Source organism: Callorhinchus milii, unplaced genomic scaffold (genome assembly GCF_018977255.1).
Source record: "Callorhinchus milii isolate IMCB2004 unplaced genomic scaffold, IMCB_Cmil_1.0 Scaffold3, whole genome shotgun sequence".
NCBI classification, from domain to species: Eukaryota; Metazoa; Chordata; class Chondrichthyes; order Chimaeriformes; family Callorhinchidae; genus Callorhinchus; species Callorhinchus milii.
The window spans coordinates 16,943,909-16,970,071 of NW_024704744.1; the positions used below are offsets into that span (position 1 = coordinate 16,943,909).

Below are 26,163 nucleotides of genomic sequence, written 5' to 3' on the forward strand. Positions count from 1 at the left end.
GAACTGCACAATCTGTAAACCTTTGACCAAAATATGACACTACATCAAGCAGAGTTGGCAGTCACTGTAATTAAACAGCAGTCTATAAGACAGACAATGCCATCTTAAAGGGGAATGCCTCTTTGGGGGAAGGGGCTTTTACGACTTTACTCAACTTCAGAAATATCTTGAGCTGTAACACTGACAAACTTCAGTACTGGGAGAAGTACAGCAATAATCTAACTCTCATATTTTTCAAAAAAGGCTGCTTTTATGAGGGGATGAGATGGAATCATCGACTGCAGTTCTTGTGATTTAAAACAACTGCCCTGCAGAGCAACGTAGCTTCTTTAAGAACCAAATACAAACCATACACATGTTGTGACTGAAACATTCTCCAATGTGGAGAAATCTTTTACAATTTCAGATGAAAGACTTGAAAATGGGTTAGAATCATCCATTTCAAAAGCACTCCAACAAGAGGGTAAACAATAATGATTCAATGTGCCTTTGCATCTGAATGAAACGATCCACTTACTTCCTAACAACTCCTGTATTCTTTAAAATCATCCTAAATTAGGATTCAGATTTTAAGACCTAATATTATCCAGAATATCACATAGCTACTGTCAAGTTAAGCAGTTGCGGGGTATAAATAAGATATCCCACAGCTCTTTAACCTGACAGAAGCTATTTTGAAATTCTGGATATTATTAGGTCTTAAAATCTAGACTGTCTAATAAAACAGTCAGAGGCAAGCCTTCAACCGGCTCATTAGTCATTAGGTATTTGAAGCAGAAAGGGAGGCTTTCTATTCCAGGTTAAGCAATTCCAGACAACATTAATAGTTTGTTTGCCTTCCTCAAAAGACTTATTATTATTTGCTCCATGCTGAATACAACCAAGACCCAACAAGTTAATTCTGAAAACGTTTTACTTGTGATAACATTGCTGAATTCAGCATTATTCCTGCTATGTAGAAAGTCATTGGTTAAACCTATCATTTATCGAATGCCAGTGCTTCACTAGAGCTCATTGCAGACTATAACCGTTTCTTTTTAATATATTTTGGTTCATTTTTCAATCTAAAGTTATTTGTTAGTGGTTCCCACATTCAGATCTCCACCCCAGAGATGAAAACACAATTATCAAGAAGCAGGTGAAAACAGCCTGGCGATTGTAATTCTTATTGGTGTAATAATTATTGGTGATTTTAATTCTAAAATGAAGAAATCTGAAGAAGTGAGTTTTCGTGGATCTTACATATTGCTTTGCAATATCACAATCCAATAATGCGCATGAGTTAGTTGCGTTGTTCATTTTCAGATTAATAGTCATTAAGTCACAACTTAATACGCTGTATGTCTTTGACAAAACGCATGGACTGTATAGTGTCAATTTGAACTTAATCTTAAAAAAAACACTACGTCTACGTGTACCTCCAAATTCAAAATATAATGAATAAGCAGCACCACTTTAACAAGCACTGAGTCCGAAATAATCGTCCCAATCGTGACTTAATTGACTGAAAAGCAGCTTAAAAAGCATGTGTGTCTATCTCACATGAAACGTCTATAAAAAGGCACTGCGAAATGTAAGAACAATAACAATCAACAATTTACATTTGTATAGCACCTTTCAAGTCAGGATGATGTCCCAAGGCGCTGAGACTGAGTTTCTTTCAGAAACTTGGGTGTTTACATTTTAAAAACTTATAGTATGTTGAACAGAAATGCAACTGTAGTTCACAAAGGGTTAATCGGCCAATTAATGTTCTAAAAATATAGGGGATCAAAAAGAGTACCACTTCATTTCAGTACTTGGAACAGTAATGCCGAGATAAGCATATACCTGATCTAAGCATAATTTTGATCCAGACACAAAAATCCAATGCACCACTCCATTCACTGGGTGACATAGAAATCCTGATCGAAGCAGAAAATGTAATGGGAAAATATTATAGTTCTATTAGGATTCAACCGAAGTACATTTGGACTGGTTTGGGGAATGTAATTATATTTCCTTTAGACTCCATAAGCAATTCCTGGGAAATCTTCTGTTCAAGGTTTACAGCTTCAGGCAGTGCTGATGTGAAATTTACACTAAGTGAAGTATTAGCTTCTCATGCTTTATGTTTACACATATAAGACTCTTTCCTATCTCCTAACTTGGAATCTAATTAACTTGATGCACTAAACTGGAACCAGATATAATATTTAATATTGGTTAGCTTTTTTTCATATACTCAGCTTTTTGAGGAGTTAAACATGGCTCTCCTAGTTCTTTGGCCATCTTGGACTATAATGTTTACATTATTGAAAATCAAATCTTAACTCTAGCATATGGATTGCAATAGCCTACCTTAACATACATTTAGGAGTTAGCCTCTTCAACAAGTTAAATTTAGCATCAGGTGAGAATTCCCCTATTGTTTCTCAGGACACATTGGATTGTTTCACAACATATTAAAAATGATGAGTTCATAAGCAACTCAAGATCCAAACAAAGATGGAGATACATGGTACTCATTGTTTCTTGCCCTTAACCATTTATATCAAATGTAAACGGCAGGATGAAATCTGAATGAGAAAATGTTTCTTTGAAATCTCATCTCATACATCAATGTAATTAATGGAACAAGCTGGCACAGTGACTCGGGTGACATTTTTCCACGGGAATTCTGATTCTTTATAAGTAACCAGCTATATGCTGGCAGTGGCTCATACTTATTTACAATAACTCTTACTGGAGAATTTGCTATTGGAATTTGTGCAGTGGAGTGACCACCTGTATTTTATAAAGCGCTTACTCTGATATATTCACTACAATCTCGACAGCCTAATTCACTAACCCACATTCTACACTTTGCTGGATACTGTTATTTGTTTGTGTTGATGGCGTGGTATCCAGAAGTATCTTTATTATTGAGTCAGAGAGACAGTGGTAGTGCACACCAATACTTATACTTTGACACTTTTTAATTCTGACTGGAAACAAACATCCTTGACTCCAGGAGTTGTCAGTAGTTTTGCAGGAATGGATGCAGACATGTTCTCAAATTGAAGACAGTGTACCTTAACATACAAATAAAATTTGACTATGCAAAGCTAAATCACCTGATATGTTAACCTGATTTAAGAGCTAACAGCCTGCAGGACAGCAGCTATTTGCTCTGTCCCGCAATCTGCCAATAATATCTGATCAAACCTCTTCCCTCTGGTTTCAACTGGTATGGAGTGTAGACTGGCTCATTGGCTAAACAAATCAGACAGTTTTTATGCACCAAGCTCATCTACAGTAGAAATCGGAGCTGATTTCTACAATGGGATTTCCAATTTTCTTTCCTATATTATAAAAATACTATAAGGCTTGCAAAGAAAAAACATGTGTGGGATTTAATCTGGGCTATCAGTGCAAAGCAACACATATTGAAATATTAAGGCAGCAACCCACCAATGCTCTAATTTTATTCTCTCTATAAATCTATGTACAAATATGACAAGATTGGTTTGTGAAAAACAGAAAATTAACGTCTGGATATACAGTATCTTGTTTTCTAGTGAGACTGATAACATTTTATCCTGATGCAAGGGAAAGTTTAGTTTCATTTGTATTAACCTTATATCTTCCTTAAACTTAGGTCTTATTAAAAGCCTAAACCTTGGCTCTTGTCAACCTGCACCTAGTACTTTACTGGAATTAGGTAAGCAGGATGCATCCCTCCAGGCAGAGAGTGTGCATTACATTCTAACAATCTATCTCAGGGATTTCCAAGTGTAGGTGGGATGCATTGAATTCTCAGTTTGGTTTGGATACTCTTATGCATGGTGATGGGATTCCTCATGTGTCAAGACACCCGGCTGACTCCCAAAAAAGCCTCTATCTCAAAAGATCAGTTATCTTTATCTCAGACCAGTAGTTAAGGAGCCAGCATTCAGAAATTCTGTAACTTGATATTTTCTACCCAACTAAGTAACTGGAGGCAGTGTCCAAAACTATCATTTGAACATAGCAATAAACTGTTCAACAGCAAAAATGTGACCAAGTCGACTGAGAATATTAGTACTGTGCAGCCAAAAACATCCTGACATTAATTGCTTTGGAGTGGGATAATAAACAGAGAATGGGAGGTTTAGAGGCAATTAATTTAGCATAAACAATATCACTCTGTGCCTCTGTCTGTGGATGTCTGTAGGTGGATTGTTTTAGAAAGTATCCTGGACATTGTAAATCTCTAAAATATCATTATTGTCTTTATAAATGAATCCTCTGTGCCAGCCTAATAAAAAACTGCCAGGTTCAATTATTAAGCTCGCGTTTCCATAGTTGTAATGGAACAGATGTGCTGAACCTGAGCAAGTTATCCCAATTTATGAGCATTGAAGATTGGTTAAAAAGATCCAGAATTGGAAACAAAGGTTATTGCTGGGTCTAAGCAGTCTACTTGCTATCAGCTATGAATAGCTCCCATTAAGTTATTCTGACAGAAGACAAAATAGAGGTGAAATACTATCCTTAAGGACCATTATTTACTTACAAATATAAAATCTTGGGTAATTTTCAGGGGTTTTCAGAGTCTGCTTTTTCTGACAAAAGGTATAAGAAAATCAGGGTGGAGTGGGGGTTAGGGTTTACGCAAAGCAAGAAATTTGGTGAAAATGAGCAAATGAGCATTTTAGAACATTTGTTCAATGATGCATTGAATGTGATGCAGGTACATTCCCAGAACTGGTTTATCTTGACTTGTATCACATTACAAAACATTCCCAAAACCGATAGGGCATTGAGATTTGTTTTGGGATATGCACCCACATGGATATTGAATAAAATCGACCAATTCCATTTTTACAATTGAATTGGTCGATTTTTTATGACTGATTTTTTACGACTGATTTTCACCCCCAAAGAAGCTTATTTAGCAGTCAAAATCAGTAAAAAAAAACTTAAATATCCTTCATGTCCATGATCATAACTCATTAACATAGTCTTTTGAGAGTTGGGAACAGAATGGTAGGCTAGGTCCTGATCAGTTTTTAAAATGAAATATACAATATTTCATCTCCCCATATCCTATCTTCACAAACATTTCACCAAATAGTATCACTCAAACACAGTTACAGTGCTAGAAAGAATATGAACCTTTTAGTTAAATAGAGCCTTTTTTTCTGTCTTTTGGGGAGAGTTTTATATAGCAGCTTAATCCTGTGATTCATTATTACTCTGGATAATATAGGGTCTACCTGTTTCACTGTAGCAATAGAATTAATACAGCTGGAGAATCCAATGTGTGTGGTGACAGTCTAGCCATGCTAACCAAGACAAAAGTCAAAGAAGCTAGTAAAAGATGATAGTGTTAACACCTTGCTAGTGTTTTAAGTATCAATTTTTCAGCACTGTCAGGTCATCTTCATAATGAAAATGTCAAAAGCTAAAGTTAATGACGCGTTCAGCAGCTAATGGACTTCTTATAGACATACATGAGCAGATAATACCTCGCATTTGCATTTGGCGTAGTGCCTTATCATGTTGTCAAATATCTCAAAAGTGCTTTACAGCATTGACCTTAAAGTGTAGTGACTGTATATTTTAAAGGGATACCAGCAGCTAATTTGTGCATAGCAATGTCCCACAAGTAGCCATAACGATGAATGACCTATTTTATTTGGGGATTATTGGACAGGACCCTAGGAGAAACCCCCTTCTCTTTTCAAATAGTGCCATGGGATCTTTAACATCCACCCGAACAGGCAGATGGGACCTTGGTTTATCGTCTCATCCAAAGGCCAGCACCTCCAACAATGCAGAGTTTCCCCAGCACCAATTTGGAATATCAACCTAGACTTTGAGCTCAAAACCCTTAGCTCAAAGCTCAATATCCTCAAAATTAAGTGGAACTTAAACCCACAACCTCCTGACACAGAGAAGAGAGTGCTACTAAGTGAGCCAGGCTGACACAGATATATAATACAGGATGCAGCTCTTCACTGTCTGTAGTTTGTCTTTGCTATCCTTTCAACTACGAATGGACTTTTTCAAATTTGATTCTGAGCACTGCGTACTTCATTAAACAGTCTACAGTGATACCACAATAAGGAAATAATACTGGTATTATTGTAGATTTACTGATTTATGGGAAAAGGAAATTGTGGCCGAAATTAAAAAGCATCAACAGAGAATAAAGAATTAGAAATAAAAACACATTGTCTGTTTCATTATAATAGAAATGACAGCATAGAAAGAGGCCAGTCTCTGTTGAGCCTCAGCTGATGCCAGCTCCTCCGCTGGTGATAACTATTCCAATCCCAACTCCCTGTTTTCCTGCCGTACCCTTTTCTATTGTTGATTTTAAAATGTTTATCCCAACTCCTTTTAAAAATTGGCTATGGTTTCAGCCTCAACAGCAACTTGTGGCAAAGCATTTCATTTCCCAACACCCCACTGTATGAAAACATTGTTTGGGACCTCCCTATTAACATATCTGGTGACAGTCCTGAGTTAAAATCCCCTGGTTACAGATTAAGTATACAACCATTTCCATTTCATCTTTCAACTGTAATTTGTACACCCCATTACTGGGATGCTGGCCAGGTTTGTCTGTAAAGGGAACAAAAATTGGCAAAGAGGCAATGCTACATGGCTTAACCTTCCCTCCTGGCGGGTCAACTAGGGAGGAGTACTGACAGTAACTATGGAGATTTGCGATGAGTTTGCATGAGCCAAGAACAGTGTGGAAATGAGGGAGGACAATGAAAAGAAGGGGCAGTTCAGCTCTCACAGCAATTACGACAAAAACATCTGGCAACATTAAAGAAAAACACCCTTTCTTTAACAGAAATGAATATATCACTAAAAAAAAAACGTGATATTTCTTAACTTCTCACTAACGTGGCAAAACAAATGACAGGATTCACAAGTGCACACATCAGCAAAGAACATCTGCAAATGAGAAAAGACTGCTTGGCTGTAGCCGCAGTGCTGGGAGATGCACACCACACTCAGACCTATTACCAAGGTACATCGATCTGTGACTGGACAGCAGATGCTCAAAATGCTCTGCTACTGCAAACTATTTTGTGACACTGGGGCAAAACTGACATCCAGTTGGCAACCTTTATGTCCCTCATGGGACTTCGGCAGGTCTGGTATTTTACCAACGTTGACTGTCTGTCCTGGTTGCCCTGAGAAGGTGATGTTGGATCTGCTTTTTAAACCGCTGCTCTTTAAAGCTGCTGTCATTACTGCAATAACTGGTTGAAAATGACAGTGGTTCAGCTCACAGCCCCNGACCCCCCCTCACACACACACCTACACACACACACACACACACCCCTCTCCCCATACACATAAGCAACGAAATAAGAAGCTTCCGACACTAAATATCGTGGGTTTCATTCGGTCCACTCTTTCTTTCACTGAAGACACACTGATTTTTGTTCCCAATGGGTGCGGCGGTTTAATACCAGTCAAAGAGATTTTGCTCAAATAAAAAAAATGTTGGGACTGGGAAACGAGACGGTGGTTAGACACAAGTGCCTTAACAGAGAGCAGAGGTGCTCTCGATTCAGACACTCTTAAGATTGAGGTTGAAAAGAATAGGTTGAACGTGTAACACACAGTGACTGACTGACTGACTGACTGACTGAATGGCTTTAACGTTGGCAGCTATAAAACATACTTGTCGAGGTCAATGGTACATACAATGTTATCAGTCATGAAGATACTGTGTGCGGGAACATCTGGGAAGGAAACCAATCGTTTGCATTCTGCTGCACAGTTGGCTTCTGGAATGTTGCCATCCTCAGGAAAATTATAGGAAGGAAAGGTGCAGCCCTCGTGGTCGGAAAATCCACGCCAGGACAGGTGAGCACTCGCCGTGCCCCGGGTCTGCTACTTGTGATTTAACACAGAGAGTTCCTTGAGCACTCCCAGTTTGCCGCTGGCGTCTCTCCTGTGCTTTTCCCTGATCAGCTCCTCCAAGCTGCCAAACTTTAGCGTGTGCACGCAGTTCTCCGCCAAGTGGATCTTGAGGAAGTAGTGCTGGTCCCCGGTGTGCACCTCCCCCCCGGCCTTGAACTCCCTTTTGCCAAACCTGCACCAGGCAGCGAAGCTCTCGGAGTTGGTCCAGCAGATCTCCTGCCGGCTCAGGCCGACGTGCTCGCGGGCGTTTTGCACCACCAGGTCGGCGGGCAGGGCTCGGTACCGGTACCAGCTGTTGACTATCCGGGCCAGACGGCCGTGGCCGACGTCCGACAGGCGGTCCCTGCGGATCTCCTGCTTGTGCAAGTGGATGACCTGACCGTCTCCCACGTAGAGAGCCCAGTGACCCGGCTGGTCGCCGGCCGCCAGCTCCACCAGGTCCCCGGCTTTGCAGACGGACAGCAGGGCTTTGACCGGGGACACGTTCAGGTCTTCGTTGCCCCTGAGTTTGGAGAAGATGCACTCCTGGCCGGAGAAGGCGGAGTACTCCAGGTCGCCCACCACCAGCAGCGCCTCGTCCTTCCTCGGGCTCTGGTCTTCCCACTGGCGCTCGGTCTGCGACCTCTCGTCCATGTCATCCTCTTCGTCCGAGAAAAAGTAAGCCACCCCGACCCTCAGCTCTTCCTTCTCCACCCCGGAAGGGTCCCCCGTGGGCAGTTCGCTGTAATTCAGATGAGTGATCCGATCGATTTGATTTCCCATCAATGACACATGGACACACCACACAAAACAAAACAACGGGGAAGAAAAAACGATGGGCAACGGGACCTGGAAAGAGAACAAGAGTGGTTTTTTTGTTGTTGCTTTCCCTCCTCCCCTCTCTCTCTCTCTTTCTATATATATATATAAAAATGTGTGTGTGTGTGTGTGATATTATTTGTATATATATATATATTATTCCTTACACACAACCAACCACCAGCCACTTTCCGGGCTCACCGGGGCTCACAAAGAAACGACAGCATCCAACCTCCCCGCAACACGGGGGTAAGGTTAGGGGGAGAGGGGGGTAAGGTTAGGGGGAGAGGGGGTAAGGTTAGGGGGAGAGGGGGTAAGGTTGGGGGGAGAGGGGGTAAGGTTGGGGGGAGAGGGGGTAAGGTTAGGGGGAGAGGGGGTAAGGTTAGGGGGAGAGGGGGTAAGGTTGGGGGAGAGGGGGGTAAGGTTGGGGGGAGAGGGGGTAAGGTTGGGGGAGAGGGGGTAAGGTTAGGGGGAGAGGGGGGTAAGGTTAGGGGGAGAGGGGGTAAGGTTGGGGGAGAGGGGGGTAAGGTGTCCGTCACCTCCCGAAAAAAAACACATGGGGGCAAAAAAAATAATAACAAATAAAATTCGCGACCAACAACGAAAAAGTCATTCCCAGCCATGTACGTTGCACCACAGACTGAGAGCGACAACACAGGGGGAGAGGGGTGGGGGTAAGGTTAGGGGGAGAGGGGGTAAGGTTAGGGGGAGAGGGGGTAAGGTTGGGGGGAGAGGGGGTAAGGTTAGGGGGAGAGGGGGTAAGGTTAGGGGGAGAGGGGGGTAAGGTTAGGGGGGAGAGGGGGTAAGGTTAGGGGGAGAGGGGGTAAGGTTAGGGGGAGAGGGGGGTAAGGTTAGGGGGGAGAGGGGGGGTAAGGTTAGGGGGGGGGGGGTAAGGTTAGGGGGAGAGGGGGGTAAGGTTGGGGGGGGGGGTAAGGTTAGGGGGAGAGGGGGGTAAGGTTAGGGGGAGAGGGGGGTAAGGTTAGGGGGGGGGGGTAAGGTTAGGGGGGAGAGGGGGGGTAAGGTTGGGGGGGGGGGTAGGTTAGGGGGGATTCGCTCCAACTACTACTATTACTATTACTGCTTCTGCTTTCTACGAGTCGGGAAATAAATCGTCCCGCAAAATAAACTCTTCCCAACAAAACCCCTTACAGGGAGGAGGGAGGAGGAGGAGGGAGGGGGAGGGGGGAGGAGGAGGGGGGGAAACAAAAGTCGCTCCCTCTGGATTTGGGACCCATTGCAAAACGTGCTTTGCACTTACCTGGTTGTAACCACAGCGGAGGGTGGCGGAGGCTTTCACCTGATCTCCCAGGGCTGCCTGTGTGTGTGTGTGTGAGAGAGAGAGAGCCTGGCAGTCCCACTCTGTGTGTGTGGCAGTCCCACTCTGTGTGTGTGGCAGTCCCACTCTGTGTGTGTGTGTGTGTGAGAGAGCCAGGCAGTCCCACTCTGTGTGTGGCAGTCCCACTCTGTGTGTGAGAGAGCCAGGCAGTCCCACTCTGTGTGTGGCAGTCCCACTCTGTGTGTGAGAGAGCCAGGCAGTCCCACTTGAGTGTGAGAGAGCCTGGCAGTCCCACTCTGTGTGTGTGGCAGTCCCACTGTGTGTGTGAGAGAGAGCCAGGCAGTCCCACTCTGTGAGTTTGTGTGTGTGAGTTTGTGTGTGAGAGAGAGCCTGGCAGTCCTTCTCTGTGATGTGCCAGGTGAGCCAGACAGCCCCCTGTGTGTGTCTGAGTGCCAGACACCCCCTGTGTGTGTGTTTGTGTGTGAACCAGGCAGCACCACTCTCAAGTGTGTGTGCCAGGCAACCCTCTGTGCCTGAGAGGGTGGTGGTGAGAGTGCCAGGTGAACTAGGCAGTATGTGTGTGTGTGCCAAGTGAACCAGGCCAGGCAGCCCCCTGTGTATGTGTGTGTGAGTGGCAGGTGAGCCAGGCAGCCCCTTTGTGTGTATGTAAATGAGTGGCAGGTGAGCCAGGCAACCCCCTTGTGTGTGTGTGTGTATGAGTGAGTGGCAGGTGAGCCAGGCCAGGCAGCCCCTTGTGTGAGAGAGTGGCAGGTGAGCCAGGCAGCCCCCTTGTGTGTGTGTGTGTGTGTGTGAGTGAGTGGCAGGTGAGCCAGGCCAGGCAGCCCCTTGTGTGTGTGAGTGGCAGGTGAGCCAGGCAGCCCCTTGTGTGTGTGTGTGTGTGTGAGTGGCAGGTGAGCCAGGCCAGGCAGCCCCTTGTGTGTGTGTGTGTGTGTGAGTGGCAGGTGAGCCAGGCAGCCCCTTGTGTCTGTGTGTGTGTGAGTGGCAGGTGAGCCAGGCCAGGCAGCCCCTTGTGTGTGTGTGTGAGTGGCAGGTGAGCCAGGCAGCCCTTGTGTGTGTGTGAGTGGCAGGTGAGCCAGGCCAGGCAGCCCCCTCTGCACTGACATGTGGCAGCGGGCGGCGCCGCCTGAAATGCACTGCCACGCAGGCCCCTCCCCCCGGGCTCCCAGGCCCGGCCCCCAGACGGCGCTGATTGGCTGAGGGCTGTGATTGACGTGCGAGCTCTGGGCTGTGCCAGGATCGAGCCCCGCGATCAGCAGTGAGAGAGAGAGAGAGAGAGAGGGTCTGTGCTCTCCCCACACACTGCCTTATTATTGCTGTTTACTGGGGGGGGGTCTCATGCCTCTAACATCAGCCCTGTGCAGTGATGTGATGGTGCTCTGGATTAGGGCTCCTCAGCCAACAGGACTTTCCAATCCAAATTAATCCAAATTAATAACATTATTTTGGTAAAAGTGCATGGCCAGTTTTCCAGACTTTTTCTTTTATTGCAGATCCACTGCGTTATATTTTAGGAACCACCATCCCCCCCCACCCCCCCCCCCCCCCCACCCCACCCCACCCACTCACACCCTCCCCTCCATCCCCAGAAGCTTTGCATCTTGCAAGGGGTCTGTCTGTTGGAGTGATGTCAACCCTGCATTAAACGTTCTGCTTATGTTTTGATCAATGTGTTTTCAAAGGTGAATATATATGTATTATATATGTGTAAGTATGTATATAATATGATATAATATGATTGACACAGTGACCGGCTGTGAATTAGTCCCAAAGGTGGTTCACGAAAACAACTTGGTAAGCATTCAAAAGGTGGCTTTTAAAATGCGCTGTATATATTAACATGGTAATGTGAAAATATCATTATCTCTCGTCAAAGCCAAACTGATTGCTGAGGCTGGTGCAGATGGGAGGATAAATCAATGTGAAGTGTTTTCAAAGTTGCAGAATTAAGATACCACATCATCAAGCATTAATGTGTCCGTCCGGCTCAGCTGGTAGCGCTCTCCCCTCTGAATCAGAAGGCTGCGGCTTGGTTCAAGCTTCAGGTTGCGAAGTTAAACTCACATAGTCTAGGCTGATACAACAGTACTGTGCTGGGAGGGATGAGATGTTAAACCGAGGTCCGGTCTGCCAGTTCAGGTGGATGTTTAAAGATCCCATGCACTATTTGAAAAGAGAAAGGAATTTCTCCAAGTCCTGGCCAGCCATCTCTCAAGTTAAATTGGTCATGCACATTATAGTTGTTTATAGGACCTTACTGTGTACAAATTGGCTGCCTTATTTGCTCACCAAATACACAGTCAATCTATCCTATATCCCTGAACCACTTTGAGGTGGCTTCCTAACATGAAGGATGATCTATCAAATGCAATGGTTAGTATTGCATTATAGTCCCAGGCTTGTGTTGCTGGGACAAGTAGTGAGAAGCCTGCAGTGTAGTATTGCATTATAGTCCCAGAGCCCTGGGACATCTTTACAATGTGAAGGGTGCTATACAAGTGTAATTTGCTGTTGTATTATTTTTTAATTACTATACCTCTCTATAAATTTATATCAAATCGTAACTCACTTCAAGAAAATGTGTTTGGAAAACAGTTTTGTTGACATGGAACACAAATAGATAAATACGCAGACTGTATGGAGCATAATATAACCATTGATTGTAAGGCAGAAATTACACTGAAAGTTTGATGATAGAGACGACAGAAATAGCTAAAGTATCTCTTAGGTTTATTTAATGAAATATATGGTACAGTTCATGGGATATTGTCCCATTTCCAAGACTTGATTTGTTGGTGAGTATCGTGGGCAGACATTAACAACATGGGACAAGTAGTGAGACACACGTCTAATAATAATCTCTCCAAAAAACAAAACACCAATAAATTGATCATTTTCAATCCACGACTGTTTGTGGGACATTGCTCTGTGCAATTGACTGCCGCATTTCGCCCACAAATATACAGTCAATTCACTTTAAAGTATATTTTGTGAAGTGCTTTGAGACATCTAGAAGACGTGAAAAGCGCTACATCAAATGCAATGATTATTATTATTAACATAACAACAACAAGATTACATTTGTATCGTGCCTTTCACATCGTGCGGACATCCCAAGGCATTAGGGCATTTTCCTGATGCAGTGTGAGATCAGGATTGAAGCACTAATGGTTGAGGTGTAATAACTGTAATCTTAACTGAGGATTATATAAAAATCAAACAAATTGCATGCAATACGCTTTTAGTTGAGGATTTATCGGTATTGGGATCACAATCATTTTCGAATACAGCAAACCAAAAATAATAATCCTGCATTTGTTACAGTACATTATAAAGTCAAAATGTTTCAAAGCACTTAAGTGAAGTGACTGTGTATTTGGATACAGCAGAGGGTAACTAGAATAATTGAAGGGATGGAGGGACTGGATTATGAGGTGCGATTAAGAACATAAGAATTTGCTAGGCGAAAGAAGACCAAGATCCATCGAGTTCACCTTCCACCATCCTTGCAGTCACTTGACATGTCGTTTCCCAAACTATATACTGTATCCTGAGATATTATTTTCTAACAGAAATCTATCGAATTTGTTCTTGAAACAGCAATAAAAGGAAATTTACCAAAGGATGTTAAAATCACAAGAGGCAGGGGTGAGTAGGCATTTTGTCAGGTACAACTCAAGATAAAACTGTGTTCATTGTTCCAAATGCCAGGCTGGCTTGTGGTCAAGATTTGGAGGCCAGCACCATTGCTAGGGGCAGGGATTACACCCTAATAATAATCCTTGCATTTGATATAGCACTTTTCACATCTTCTAGACGTCTCAAAGCGCTTCACAGAATATACTGTAAAGTGAATTGACTGTATATTTGTGGGCGAAACTCAGCAGCCAATTGCACACAGCAATGTCCCACAAACAATTGTGGATTGAGTGACCAAATTATCCATTGTCTCCCTAGGGAGCCTGTTCCATAAATTCATTACTTATTTACTGAAGTAGTGTTTATGCAATTTTTTTTAACCAAACTGGGCATGTTCACACTGGAAAAGAGAAGGTCAAGAAGTGATATGATTGCTGTTTTAAGATTCTAAAGGGATTGGATAATTTAAACCATGACAAGCTGTTTCATCTTGTCCAGAATGGTTGAACCAGAGGATACTGCCTGTAATTGAAGGGGAATAAATTCAAAACAAATCTGCAGAAACACGATTTCAGTGAGCAAGTAGTAAATCTATGGAACAAACTCCTAAGGAGACGGTGGAAGCAGAAAATGTTGATTCATTCAAATGCAAATTAGATAGATTTCTTTTAGAAAATATTATTTAGGGATACAGTTTTTTTTAGTAATCTGAGATATGTTAAGCATGGTAAGCATTGTATGCTTGGAAGAACTGGTCTAAGCAATCCCAGAATTCTGGGTTGCTTGAGTTGACCAAAGAAAACTGCAAAGACTCATGGAATTGTTTACTTCGCAAAAGCTGTTTATACACGTAAATGTTTAAAGGCCAACGACAATGGAAAACAAGTGAGAGGATGTTTACAGAACAAAGTTTTCTTCAACAGCATCGGGGACAAGCAAAGACTTGTTTGAAACAAGCTGTTGGAATTTTAATAAAGACAAAAAGATGTTAACAACGATGGATGTCAGTGAAGGGTTGAGACTGTCTGACTCCAAAGATGTTGTCAGTAAAACAAAAGCAAAAGACGCTGGGAACACTCAGCAGGTCAGGCAGCACCTATGGAGAATGGAAAGTGAGTCAACGTTTCGGGTCCAGGACCATTCATCAGAACAGGTAAACAGATACATTTCAGATATCTTGGCAAGGTCAATGTGTACATCTTTACAAGGTATAATTGTAAGGATAATTCTCAATGAAGGAAGGAGAGCTGATCTTAAAGAGAAGAGCCGAGTTTTGGGAATGGAGCAGCTAACCGCAACCAAGCTCAAGGAAAGAGATATATTACAATCAACATGGATCGACCCAATAAGTTAACAAGTCGATTGCACCATCAAAGCTACTAAATTGATCTGATCAACCCATTGCAGGGAACTTTACTAACCTGTCGTAAGAATTAATTTGATTATTAACCCGTTGTAAGAATTTATTTGATTTGAACAAATGTATAATTTGGATTATACATTTCCAAATTATACATATGGTCAACTCAACCTTGGGTCTTGCTAATCATTTCTTAAATTTTACTACTTAAAAGGAAATTTGTGTCAGTTCATACTTCACCGCAGGGTCACAAATTTAAATAACCCTTACACTAGGCAACTTTGGATCTAAGACTCCCAAAGCTTTCCTGTTGTAGACTATTCCCTAGAGAATGAATAGCTATCAACATCTTCATTATTGTAGCATGCGACTACCAGGATGGTAGAAGCTGAACTAGATGATCTTCTTTTGTCTAGCAATTCCTATGTTCCTCCTGCTGGTGTTTAACCAGTTAAAACCACAAAGTTTGCCATTCTGAGCACTGTGTGGTAGGCTTCTCACTATTTGTCCACCTAGGACCACCTACCGATTAGGACTAATAATAATAATCTCTGCCCCAAGCAATGGAGCTACCCTCCAAATCTTGCCCACAAGCTAGCCTGGCATTTGGAACAATGAACACTGTTTTATTTTAAGTTGTACCTGACAAAATACCTACTCACCCCTGCCTCCTGTGGTTTTAACATTCTGTAGATCCTTTGGTAAATTATTATTTTATTTTAATCACTTTCATTCACCCATTGCATCTGTATATATGTATAAATCTGCATTGTTCGTATCTTGTGTAGAATATCAGCACTGAAAGATCATATTTATGATATCTTCACAGCAGGATTATAGGAATTTAATTTGCAGTGGATTCATGGTAAGTACACTTTCCATATATATTAAGGATTTGAGACAATCAAGGGAGTGACATAACATGAAGCTTGAGTAATTACTAAAATCATCTAGATCCACAACTTGTTCTCTACGCAGCCTTGTAATGTAATAATGCAGAACTAGTGGTTGTTACTTATGATATACTTAACCTATTTTCTGCATGAAAATATGAATTGGATTGGCTCATTGTAAGTCTCTGGAATAAATAACAGTTCCAAAGAAATGATATGATAATCATGTTAGGGGAGTGGACTGCCTTATGATGTAAGTACACAATGAGGTAGTACTGTGTGAAAGAGATGAGATAAATATCATTTTGTTCTGTTACAAGGAATTGAATTTGGTGTACATTGTGCACATTAAGAGGCAATGGTGTTTTCCACTGCTGAACATAGTATTTGTTATTGTGTATGATGCGCACTGTAAATCCATTTGTATTATTATATTTGTATTTGATGTAATGCCATATCATGTCAAAATGTCTCAAAGCACTTTAACAAATGCCACTTTGAAGTATTGTTATTTAGACAATATTTGACAGCTAATCTGCATTAAAAACGCCCCACAAGCAGCAATGAGATTAATGACCAAATGTAACTTTCTTGGATGAGAGAGGCACATAGACTCAGCTCCTCTGCTTAACATAATGAGTGGAAGAATGATAGAATTGTTTCATATACTCTCTAGAATGCACATGCAATTTCTCGGATGCCTCTCTCTGAGGTATGGAGAGAAATCAAAAGGAAGTGATCATTTTCATGAAAATTGTTGGGACTTTGTAACAGAGTAGGTTCAGGCAGGGGTCGCCCATTGGGCCACCCAGTATCCTAAACCAGCCTCCCAAAAGATTTCTCCACCTTCAATAATGCTGAGTCCTTTTACCATTCACAAACTTGTCTAGTTCCTTTTAGAAACCCTACATAATTCCTTGTTTCACTGTCTATCCTGCGATAGTAGACTGTTCCACAAGCCAATAACATTTTTATTAGAAAAACATTTCTCTAGACTTTCCTATTAATCTTGTGCACTTTCTATTACTTAAGTTCTAGATCATTTATTATCCCTAGTTTAATGCCATCCATTGAATAATACCATACTGGATGGTGGAGTTACCATGCACCTTATGCAGCTTCTAATGTGTGGAGTTCTAAAAGTTCTGCGGAGTATGTCAACCTTTATTGCACTTAATCATATGAGTTGAAAGCTGAGTTTTTTTAAGGTTTCATTTATCTTATGAACAATCACTGCATTGTTCTGTAGAGATGCCTCTGATTTTAGAAAAAAAAGTACTCAGAAAATTAACAACTAGCTATCAATGTGAAAGCTCTAATACCTACACTGTCTGGTGAGCACAAAACAGCAATTACATGCAGACTATGCAAAACTTACCTTACTATTAAAGTCACCCCACCTACTCTATCTTCTGGGAAAAACTTCACGTAGAGACTTCCTGAACCTTAAACACAATCAAGTAAAACAGAAGCAAATAGGTACAGACACCAAAGAAGAAGGATCATAATATTCGCATTTGATACAGCACTTTAGCACTTGGTCAAAACATCTCAAACTGCTTCAGAGTATTTTCTGTAAAAGTGTATCGATTGTATTTGTAGGCAAATGTGGCAGCCAATTTTGTGCACAGCAAAGTGCCACAAATAACTGTGAATGACCAATTTGTATCTAGTGGATTGTTGACCAGGACACCAGAGTAATTCCCTTCTCTTTTCGAGTAGTGCTGTGAGATGTTTTAACATCTACATGAACAGACAGATGGGGCCTTGGTTTAACATCTCATCTGGAGGACCCTCCATCCGATAACGTAACACACACCCCCAGAACTGCATTGAAGAGATTAGGAACTAATGTACAGTAAAGTTAAACAGGAAATGGTAAGAAAATGATGAAACATTGACTTAAAACGGTTTTTAGGTTTTATTTGTAGATTTTAACTGTTACAAAGACATGATGTGGAATTTTGATCACACAAGCTGGTTCGTGTTTCAGGAATACTGTATCCTGGAGTATATATGATTCCAGTATTTCTTTGCTATATTGTTTGGGGCATGATGAAGATGCTGGGAGGAGGGAGACGCATTTTCTCAGAAGATTCAAAAGAGAATTACAGTAAACTCTGGATAACTTGTCACTCCAAGGGAAGAGAGCTCAGCAGTAAATTATCTAGAGTGCAGGGTTAGGCATAGGTCCTCTCGGGCAACAAGTGGGCATTGTGACTGCTGTGGGTACACAGTAAGGGTTGAGCACGTATGCGAAGGCCTTTTACTCTATTACAGGGCTGGGGTTTGACCTCCCGCTGCCCCCTGTCCCAGAATAGGGCGGGAGGCCATGGTGCAACCCATCCATAGACCAGAGGCCTCTGCAATGCAACTGGAAACCCAACCTCCACCGAACACCCGCACCTGGCACAAAATAGGGCGGGAGGCCTCTGTGGTGCAAGAGGCTATCTTACAGGACAGGTTATCTAATCAATTTTACATTGTAAATACATACAAGAATTTCTACAGGGAAATCCCTCAAAATTCTAACAGAGCAGATGTCATTAAGTTTCAATATGATGCTCTCGCCTACGTTAATGATTTATCAAGAGATAAACTCATCCCATTTACCAAGTAACAGTTTTCTACACTCCACCCACTAGGTGGATTTTATTTCTGATGCACATTGTTGCCCAGCAATATAGCAGTCACAGCTTTCTTCTTGACAAGCTTCAAGAGTGACCTCTAGTGAGCAATCAGAATGTGATTGTAGGCATCGAGCCATAGTTTGACACGTTCACACATATTTACTGTTGCCCTTTCGAAAAAGCCAATATGTATCTGCAGTCTGCGATGATCTTGTGTGTGTGAAGTTCAATTCTACCCTAATTATAACTGCAGACACGGTGGTAGGTCGCTTACAATTGAACTTTTTGTTGGGTGTTCAACAAAGGGAACCTGCTCAAACTGGAGACAACTCACCCATGTTTCTGAAGACAAGGGAAACATCTAACTTTAATGTGCTTCTCCAATTCAGGTCCTTTGTGATAATTGCTACTTTGAGAATCGTCAACTTATTTTTTAGTTAAATAGATATTTTTTAAAAATATCACAAAAACTTGCATTTACATAGCGCCTTCACATGGGGTAGGTCTAAATAAATCATCTATATAAATATGTGCATAGGATTCATGCAAAGTCAGTTAACTATAGAATGAGAAAAGATCATTATAGTCCATCTGTTTGGCCCCATTTTCTGAACAGCAGTGCTTGCTTTCGGTCAGACCTCTCATCCACTCTATTATATACTTACCTAATTCTCTCTTGAAATTGTCAGCATTTTTTGCCTCTACTGTTTTCCTAGTTGAATTGTTCTACATATTCACCATCTCGTGTGTAAAGCAGCTAAACCTAACACATCTGGAGTACTGCATACAGATCTATTCCTCGGGAAATATGAAGGGGGAGGTGGGCTGCCCAGACTGTAGAGGTAATGCAGAGAAAAGCAACGAGAATGATTCCTTGTATCAGAGAGATAATAATATTCCTTGCATTTGATACAGCATCTTATGTATAAAATGTCTCAAAGCGCTTCAAAGGATTTTAGCGTAAAAGTGCAGTGACTGTGTATTTGTAGATGAAGCAGTACACAGCAATGAGAGGAAAGATCTATTTTACTTGCTGGCCAGAAGATTTGGGAGAAACTCCCTTCTCTGTTCGAATAATGTTGTGGGAGCTTTAACTTCTACTTGAATAGGCAGACAGGACCTTGTTTAGACATCTCATCCAAAACACGACACATCCGACAATGCAGCGCACCCCAGCACTGCGCTGAAGTATCAGCCTGGAGCTCAAGGTTCCACATTCTTCTGAATCTGAGGGGAGAGCACGACTAACTGAGCCAGGCTGAGATCTGATGAGCAAGTAGATAATCTAGCACTCCAGCAACCCCATCATTCCACCCTCTGTCTCCTCGTCCTCCTCGACCTCTCTGATGCCTTCGACACCGTGGACCACTCAATCCTCCTCCACCGTCTCTCCTCCCACCTCAACCTTCAAGGTTCTGTCCTTGACTGGTTCAGGTCCTACCTTTCACACCGCCTCCACTTTGTCGCAGCAAACAGCTTCTTCTCCAGCCCCCGCACCGTCTTGTGCGGTGTTCCTCAGGGCTCTGTCCTCAGTCCCCTTCTCTTCACCTTCCAAATGCTCCCCCTTGGTGACATCATCTGCAGACATGGGGTAAATTTCCACATGTATGCGGATTACACCCAACTCTATCTCTCTGCCTCCACCCTCAACTCTAGGACTACTGGCGTCTTGACCGACTGCCTGTCTGACATCAAGTCCTGGACGAGGGATAACTTTCTCCAACTAAACCTCAGAAAGACCGAGGCCCTCCTGATTGGCTCGCGCCAGTGCCTCCGCACCTCAGACGCTGGCAGCATCAGCATCCACAGCTGCAGACTCAACCTCACTAAGCCAGTCAGGAACCTGGGTGTCTTGTTTGACCCTGAACTGTCCTTTCTCCCCCACATCCGCACCATGACTGGCACTGCCTACCACCACCTCCACAACATTGCCAGACTCCGCCACTGCCTCACCCCTCAGGCTGCCGAAACCCTCACCCATGCATTCGTTACTTTAAGGCTTGATTACGGGGACTCCCTTCTCATCAGCCTTCCCAGCTCTTCCCTTCACAAGCTGCAGATCATCCAAAACTCTGCAGCTCGTGTACTCTCACACACCAGGCTCTGCGACCCCATCACTCTCACCCTCGTACAACTCAACTGGCTCCCCATCCCCCAGAGGATCGAGTTCAAGATCCTTGTCCTCACTTTCAAGGCCATCCATGGCCTTGCCCCCTCCTGCCCCTCTGACCTGCTGACTCCCTTCCAACCTGCCTGCTCCCTCCGTTCAGCGAGCTCCAGCCTGTTCCATGTCTCCCACCTGACCCGCCCTACCATCGGTGGCCGGGCTTTCAGCCTCTCTGCCCCCACACTCTGGAACTCCATCCCACGGTCCCTTCACCTTGCCTCCTTCAAGGCCGGTCTCAAGACCCTTCTCTTCGACCATGCCTTTGGTCTCCCTCCCACTACTCTGCCTTCCCTCACCCCTACACCACCCCTCCCCCATGCTCGGGCCCCAACAGCTGACGGTTCAGTGCTTTGGGACGTCTTCCGACATGTAAGGCGCTCTATAAATGTAATTTTGTTGTTGTTGTTGAAAAGAGACACATGTAATGGGACGTTATCGAGGTATGTACAACAAAAACAACAACAGCAAATTACATTTGTAAAGAGGATATCCCAAGGCAGTGGACAGTTAGGATTTGGAACCGAGCACGGGGTTGGGGTGGAAGGTGACAAAGCACATTCGATGAGAAGGATCTTGAGACAGATCTTGAAGGAGGCAAAGTGGGGGGTGAGATAAATGGACTGTGGGATGGAGTTCTAAGAGGTGGGGGCAGAGAGGCTGAAGGTCCAACTGCCGATTATGGGGTGGGCCAGGCAAGGGACATGGAGCATGCTGGAGCATGCTGGAGCCAACTGAGGGAGTGGACAGGTTGATGTAGACTTAGCAGGTCACAGATGTAGGGAGGAACAAGGCTGTGGGGGGATTTATGGCGAGGATGAGATTTTGAACTCCATCCTGTGGGGATGGGGAGCCAGTGGAGCCAGGTTAGGATGGGGGTGATCAGGTCACAGAGTCTGGTGTGGGAGAGAACATGAGCTGAAGGGTTCTGGATGGTCTGCAAGTTGGGGAGGCCGACAAGCAATGAACAGAGGATACAGTTCAAGATCCTGGTCCTCACCTTCAAAGCCCTCCATGGCCTTGTTACCCATCTGCAACCTTCTTAACCCCTACTATTTTTCCCGCTCCCCTGCTCCGCAGGCTGCTTCACTTCCCTCGCCTCGGCCACCCATGCCACCATTGGCAGATGGCCCTTCTCCTATTCTGCCCCCACCCTCTGGAACTCCATTTCGTAGTCCCTCCACCTCGCCCCCTCCCTTGCTTCCTTCAAGACCCATCTCAAGACCCTCCTCTTTGACCGTGTTTTTGGACACCCTCCTTCCCCCCCCCGCCCTCCACCCTCCCAAATCCCGACTCCCAGCTCGGTCCGAAACACTGACTGTCCAGCACTATGGGATGTCCTCCGAATGTGAAAGACGTTATACAAATGTAATTTTGTTGTTATTGTTGTTGAATTGGATAGAGACAATCTTTGAGATAAGCCAAGACAGCAGAACAAGAGGTTGTAGAGAGCAATTCCATGACAGACAACGGAAATTTTTTTTTGCTCAGAGGTTAATTGTTAAATGGAACGGGTTACCAGAAAGAGCAACTGCTGTGGATAGATAGTAAGGTGAGTATTCTGGAAACGTAAGAAAAACCAAATAGTTCTTCTACATCCAAACTTTTCTTGTGACACTCTTTGTCCATCTTGCCCCGTCGGATTTTGAGACTGTGACCGCTTACTGTGGACTTTTTCATGATATCAACGTATAATTGGAAGCTAATTTATATCCTTTTGGATCCAGAAAAGTTCAATACTCTTCCCTGGTTCCCTCAATCGCTTTTCGTATGCTTAACCTCGTATATCTATTGTGTTGTTTAACATGGTGCTCTTTTGTAATTCCAGAGCTAACACACAATATTCAGGATGAATGCTTTGTAGTATCCCAGTATGACAGTCTGACTTATGCTGTGTTCGTTTAGCTGTCCACCTTAGCTATGCTTTTCTTACTGCTGCTGCTACACTGAGCTGATGATAATAATAATATGCTATCTATCAGTTCCTCCAGATTTTTCCTGTAGGATGTGACCTGTAGGATTCTATTGTTCATCATTAATTTCCTATCTGTATCTCAAGATTGGGTGCTTCAAATTAGCTATTAATCTCTTGTGGACAACCTTTATAGCTGCCTTTTGAAAGTCCTTGTAAATCATAGAATTAGAAAATGTTACAGCATACAATTAGGTCATGCAGTCCATCAAGCTTACACTGGTGTTTTTCTTTACCTAGTCTCATCCCATTCTTCTGTTTGCCCCCATACCCTTTTTAATATTTTATTTCAAGCATCCATCCATCTGTTTCTCACCCCAATGGTTCTGTCAAGGAACTCTGTTAGGCTAGCTAGGCATGACTTACTTTCTCAAGCCCATTCTGACTCTTGATAATTATTGTGATCCAATTGGTCGGTTGCTCTGTCCATTTATTACTCCTGAATTCATGGATTGGGAGATTCTCATTTTCCTCAATTGGTCATTCACTTCAGACTGATTGTAGGACATTACTGTGTCTAAATTGGCTCCTTCATTTACCTACAAAATACACAGTCACCACATTTTACTGTAAAATCCTGTGAAGCTTCTTGAGACCTCCTCTCGATGTGAAAGGTGTTTTGTCAAATGCAAAAATTTTTATAATTATTTACTATCCTCAGGTGGAAACCATCCAGATCAACAATGTAGACTGCAAACAACAGACGCTATAGCACTGAGCACTGAGGTACCAATAAACTGATGGAATGGTTTCCTTGCATAGTTGAGCCTTGTTTCCTCTGATTTAACTAATGTTGGATTAAATGCATGCATTCACCCCGCTACCTCTCCCCTCCCCCCATTCCATACTTTTCAAACCAAATTTTGGAGTGATAGCTAGTAGGCCAATTAAACACTTTGAGACATCCTCCCAAAGTGAAACTCGCCATATGAAATGAAAGGATTATTATCATTTTATTATGACTCGGGGGAGTCCTGTAGCTCAGTGGTTAGAGCACTCGCTTTGCAAGTGAGAGACCTGAGTTCAATTCCAGGCACAGGGCGAAACCTTGGGCAAGTTTCCTTACTCCACACAGAGCCTAATAATAATCCCTCCAAAACCAAAAACAATAATAAATTGGTCATTTTCAATCTACGACTGTTTGTGGAACATTGCTGTGCGCAATTGGCTGCCGCGTTCGCCCACAAATATACAGTCAATTCACTTTACAGTGTGTTCTGTGAAGCGCTTTGGGATGTCCTCCCGACGTGAAAAGCGCTATATCAAATGCAAGGATTATTATTATTATGTATCCTCTCATATGGCTACATGTTAAAGGTATTGCTAAAATTCAAATATATAATACAATATTCACAAACTTCCCTGTATAATACAGGTCTCTTATTATCTCAGGAAACTCTAGTATACCTGTCAGCCACTGCCGATTTTAGGCTCAAGAGCATATAGTTCTCAGGGTCATCTCTATCTTTTCTGATCAATAAGCATTTCAATTTGGCCTTCAATACTACCATTCCTGTTTCCAGATCGCAACATACTGTTCTTTTCTTTTTACTACAAGTGACAGTTGCGATGATACCACAAGAAGAATTCTGAACAGGAAAAATAAAATACTACCCACTTAGTTTAGCTAAGGTTCAAACCTACTCCGTTGAATATTAGCAGATTAACTCAGCAGAACATGCATTGGGTATAAATCCTATCACAGTCCTCCAGAGCATAATGACACTGACTTTCCAAACACTCAAATGCAACGATAATCACGAGTGACTTTCAAGGCCAATTATGAATGCTTGTCACAGTAATGGCAATGGACAATTTGTGAGGTTGCTGGCTGTGACATTATTGCACCCTGTCTCCTGTCAGCTTTTTATTGATGTGTTGATAATGCCACCAAATGAAACAGAAACAGGAAAGCTATGCATTCACATTCAGTATGTTTGTGAATGTTTTGCAGCACAACACACACAGAATTCATCCCAGAGGTAGAAATGAGCAGCACTGTCAGGAAGTGATGTCAACAATGCAACAAAAAATTTGCATTCCTATTGAATCAAACTTGCAAAAACTTTTCCCTGTTCGCCTACAAAATACAGTCATTACACTTTACAGTAAATCCTGTGAAGCGCTTTGAGATATCCTCCTAACATGGAAAGCACTATGGCAAATGCAAGGAGTATTCTTATTTGATTAATTATAATTAATAAATGAGTGTTTTACATAATTTGATATCTGTCCAATAGTTCTTTTCAAAGTGCAGGATGTTAAAGATTGGGATGGAATTATGTGAAAAATGTTTTCATAATTATCACTGGTTGATAACCATCACATTTAGCAGTGGCTGAGCTTCGTGTAGACAAAAGACATCTAGACATGTAGACCTTATAGATGAGAGAAAATATTTTTATCACATTAGTTTGAGGTCCCAGAGGTATAAAGTGCAGACAGAAGCAATGTTTCTCCCAGTCTACCAAAATATATTGAAGTAAACCAGAAACTGTCCATTGTATCATAGAATCATAGAACTTTACAGCACAGAAGGAGATCATTCAGTCTACTGTGTCTGTGATGGCTCTCTGGAAGAACTATCAATTTAGTTCCATTCTTAACTTTTTATATCAAATATTTGTCAATTCCCTTTTAATGGCTGTAAAGGATTCTGCTTGAACCACCATTTTTAGAAGGCAATTCTCACCCTTTATGATGAAATCCCACTTAAGATCTATGAGGATAAAATGTTATAAAACATTAATAATTATCGATCAAAATACTGAGCAAATATAGTATTTTATTGCTGCAAATTGAATCTTTAACACTTCAAATCAATTCACAGTAACAATAACATTCATTCCTGTTTTGCTAATGCTTAACTGGATGTTTTAATTGCAGACTAACTTTTAATAGCATTTTCGTATAATCTCTCCTAAAGTTCAACATAGACACATGGAAAGGCCCTAAAAATTCTCTCTAAAGTAGTCGAGTCAGCTCCATGAGAGGATCAAGCTGAGACGTCTTGATGACAATAACAACAACAACTTGCATTTATATAGCACCCTCCACCCAGGGGAGCATCTCAGAGCATTTAACAGTGGTGGATGACATGATAAAGTGCTATATCAAATGCAAATGCAAGGAACATAAGAACTGATCATAGTTGACTCCTAAACATTGCCATCCAACTGTTAGCAATGTCAGAGGTGACAGCAAATCTGAGGTTGACAAAAACTTAATATTTGAAAACCTGATATTCACTGTAATAAGCTAAAAATTGGCAAAATTATGGTATTTATTTGAACATATTTTCTACCTATGTACAGCAGAGAATATAAGCCTCAGTGTGGCTTTAAGAATATCTAAACTGAGATTGGCATCTGGACAGAGTTCAAGAGAGACTCCTGGGTACCTGCAGATCTCACAAATCAGACCCCAATGAGGGTATTAGACTGTCAGTGGTAGTTAATCCAATGAGATTTATGATGATTCTTTCAATAAAAAAAATCCTGAGAAACTACTGTGGTTT

At 42.4% G+C, this 26,163-nt stretch overlaps 1 protein-coding gene across 2 annotated transcripts; it reads right to left on the bottom strand.

The window, feature by feature from the left end:
* Positions 1-5,815: 5,815 nt before the first annotated feature.
* On the bottom strand, positions 5,816-10,046 carry lratd1 (LRAT domain containing 1). 2 transcript variants are annotated; one of them, XM_007897062.2, is made up of 2 exons: positions 9,953-10,046; positions 5,816-8,724 (listed from the first exon to the last, which is right to left on the bottom strand). In XM_007897062.2, the coding sequence occupies exon 2, from the start codon at positions 8,656-8,658 to the stop codon at positions 7,867-7,869; it is 792 nt and encodes a 263-aa protein (XP_007895253.1). In that variant the 5' UTR covers positions 8,659-8,724; positions 9,953-10,046; the 3' UTR covers positions 5,816-7,866. The 2 variants fall into 2 exon arrangements, with proteins under 2 accessions (XP_007895253.1, XP_042189317.1); XM_042333383.1 differs by lacking the exon at positions 9,953-10,046 and adding an exon at positions 8,862-8,933.
* Between the last annotated feature and the right edge of the window lie 16,117 nt (positions 10,047-26,163).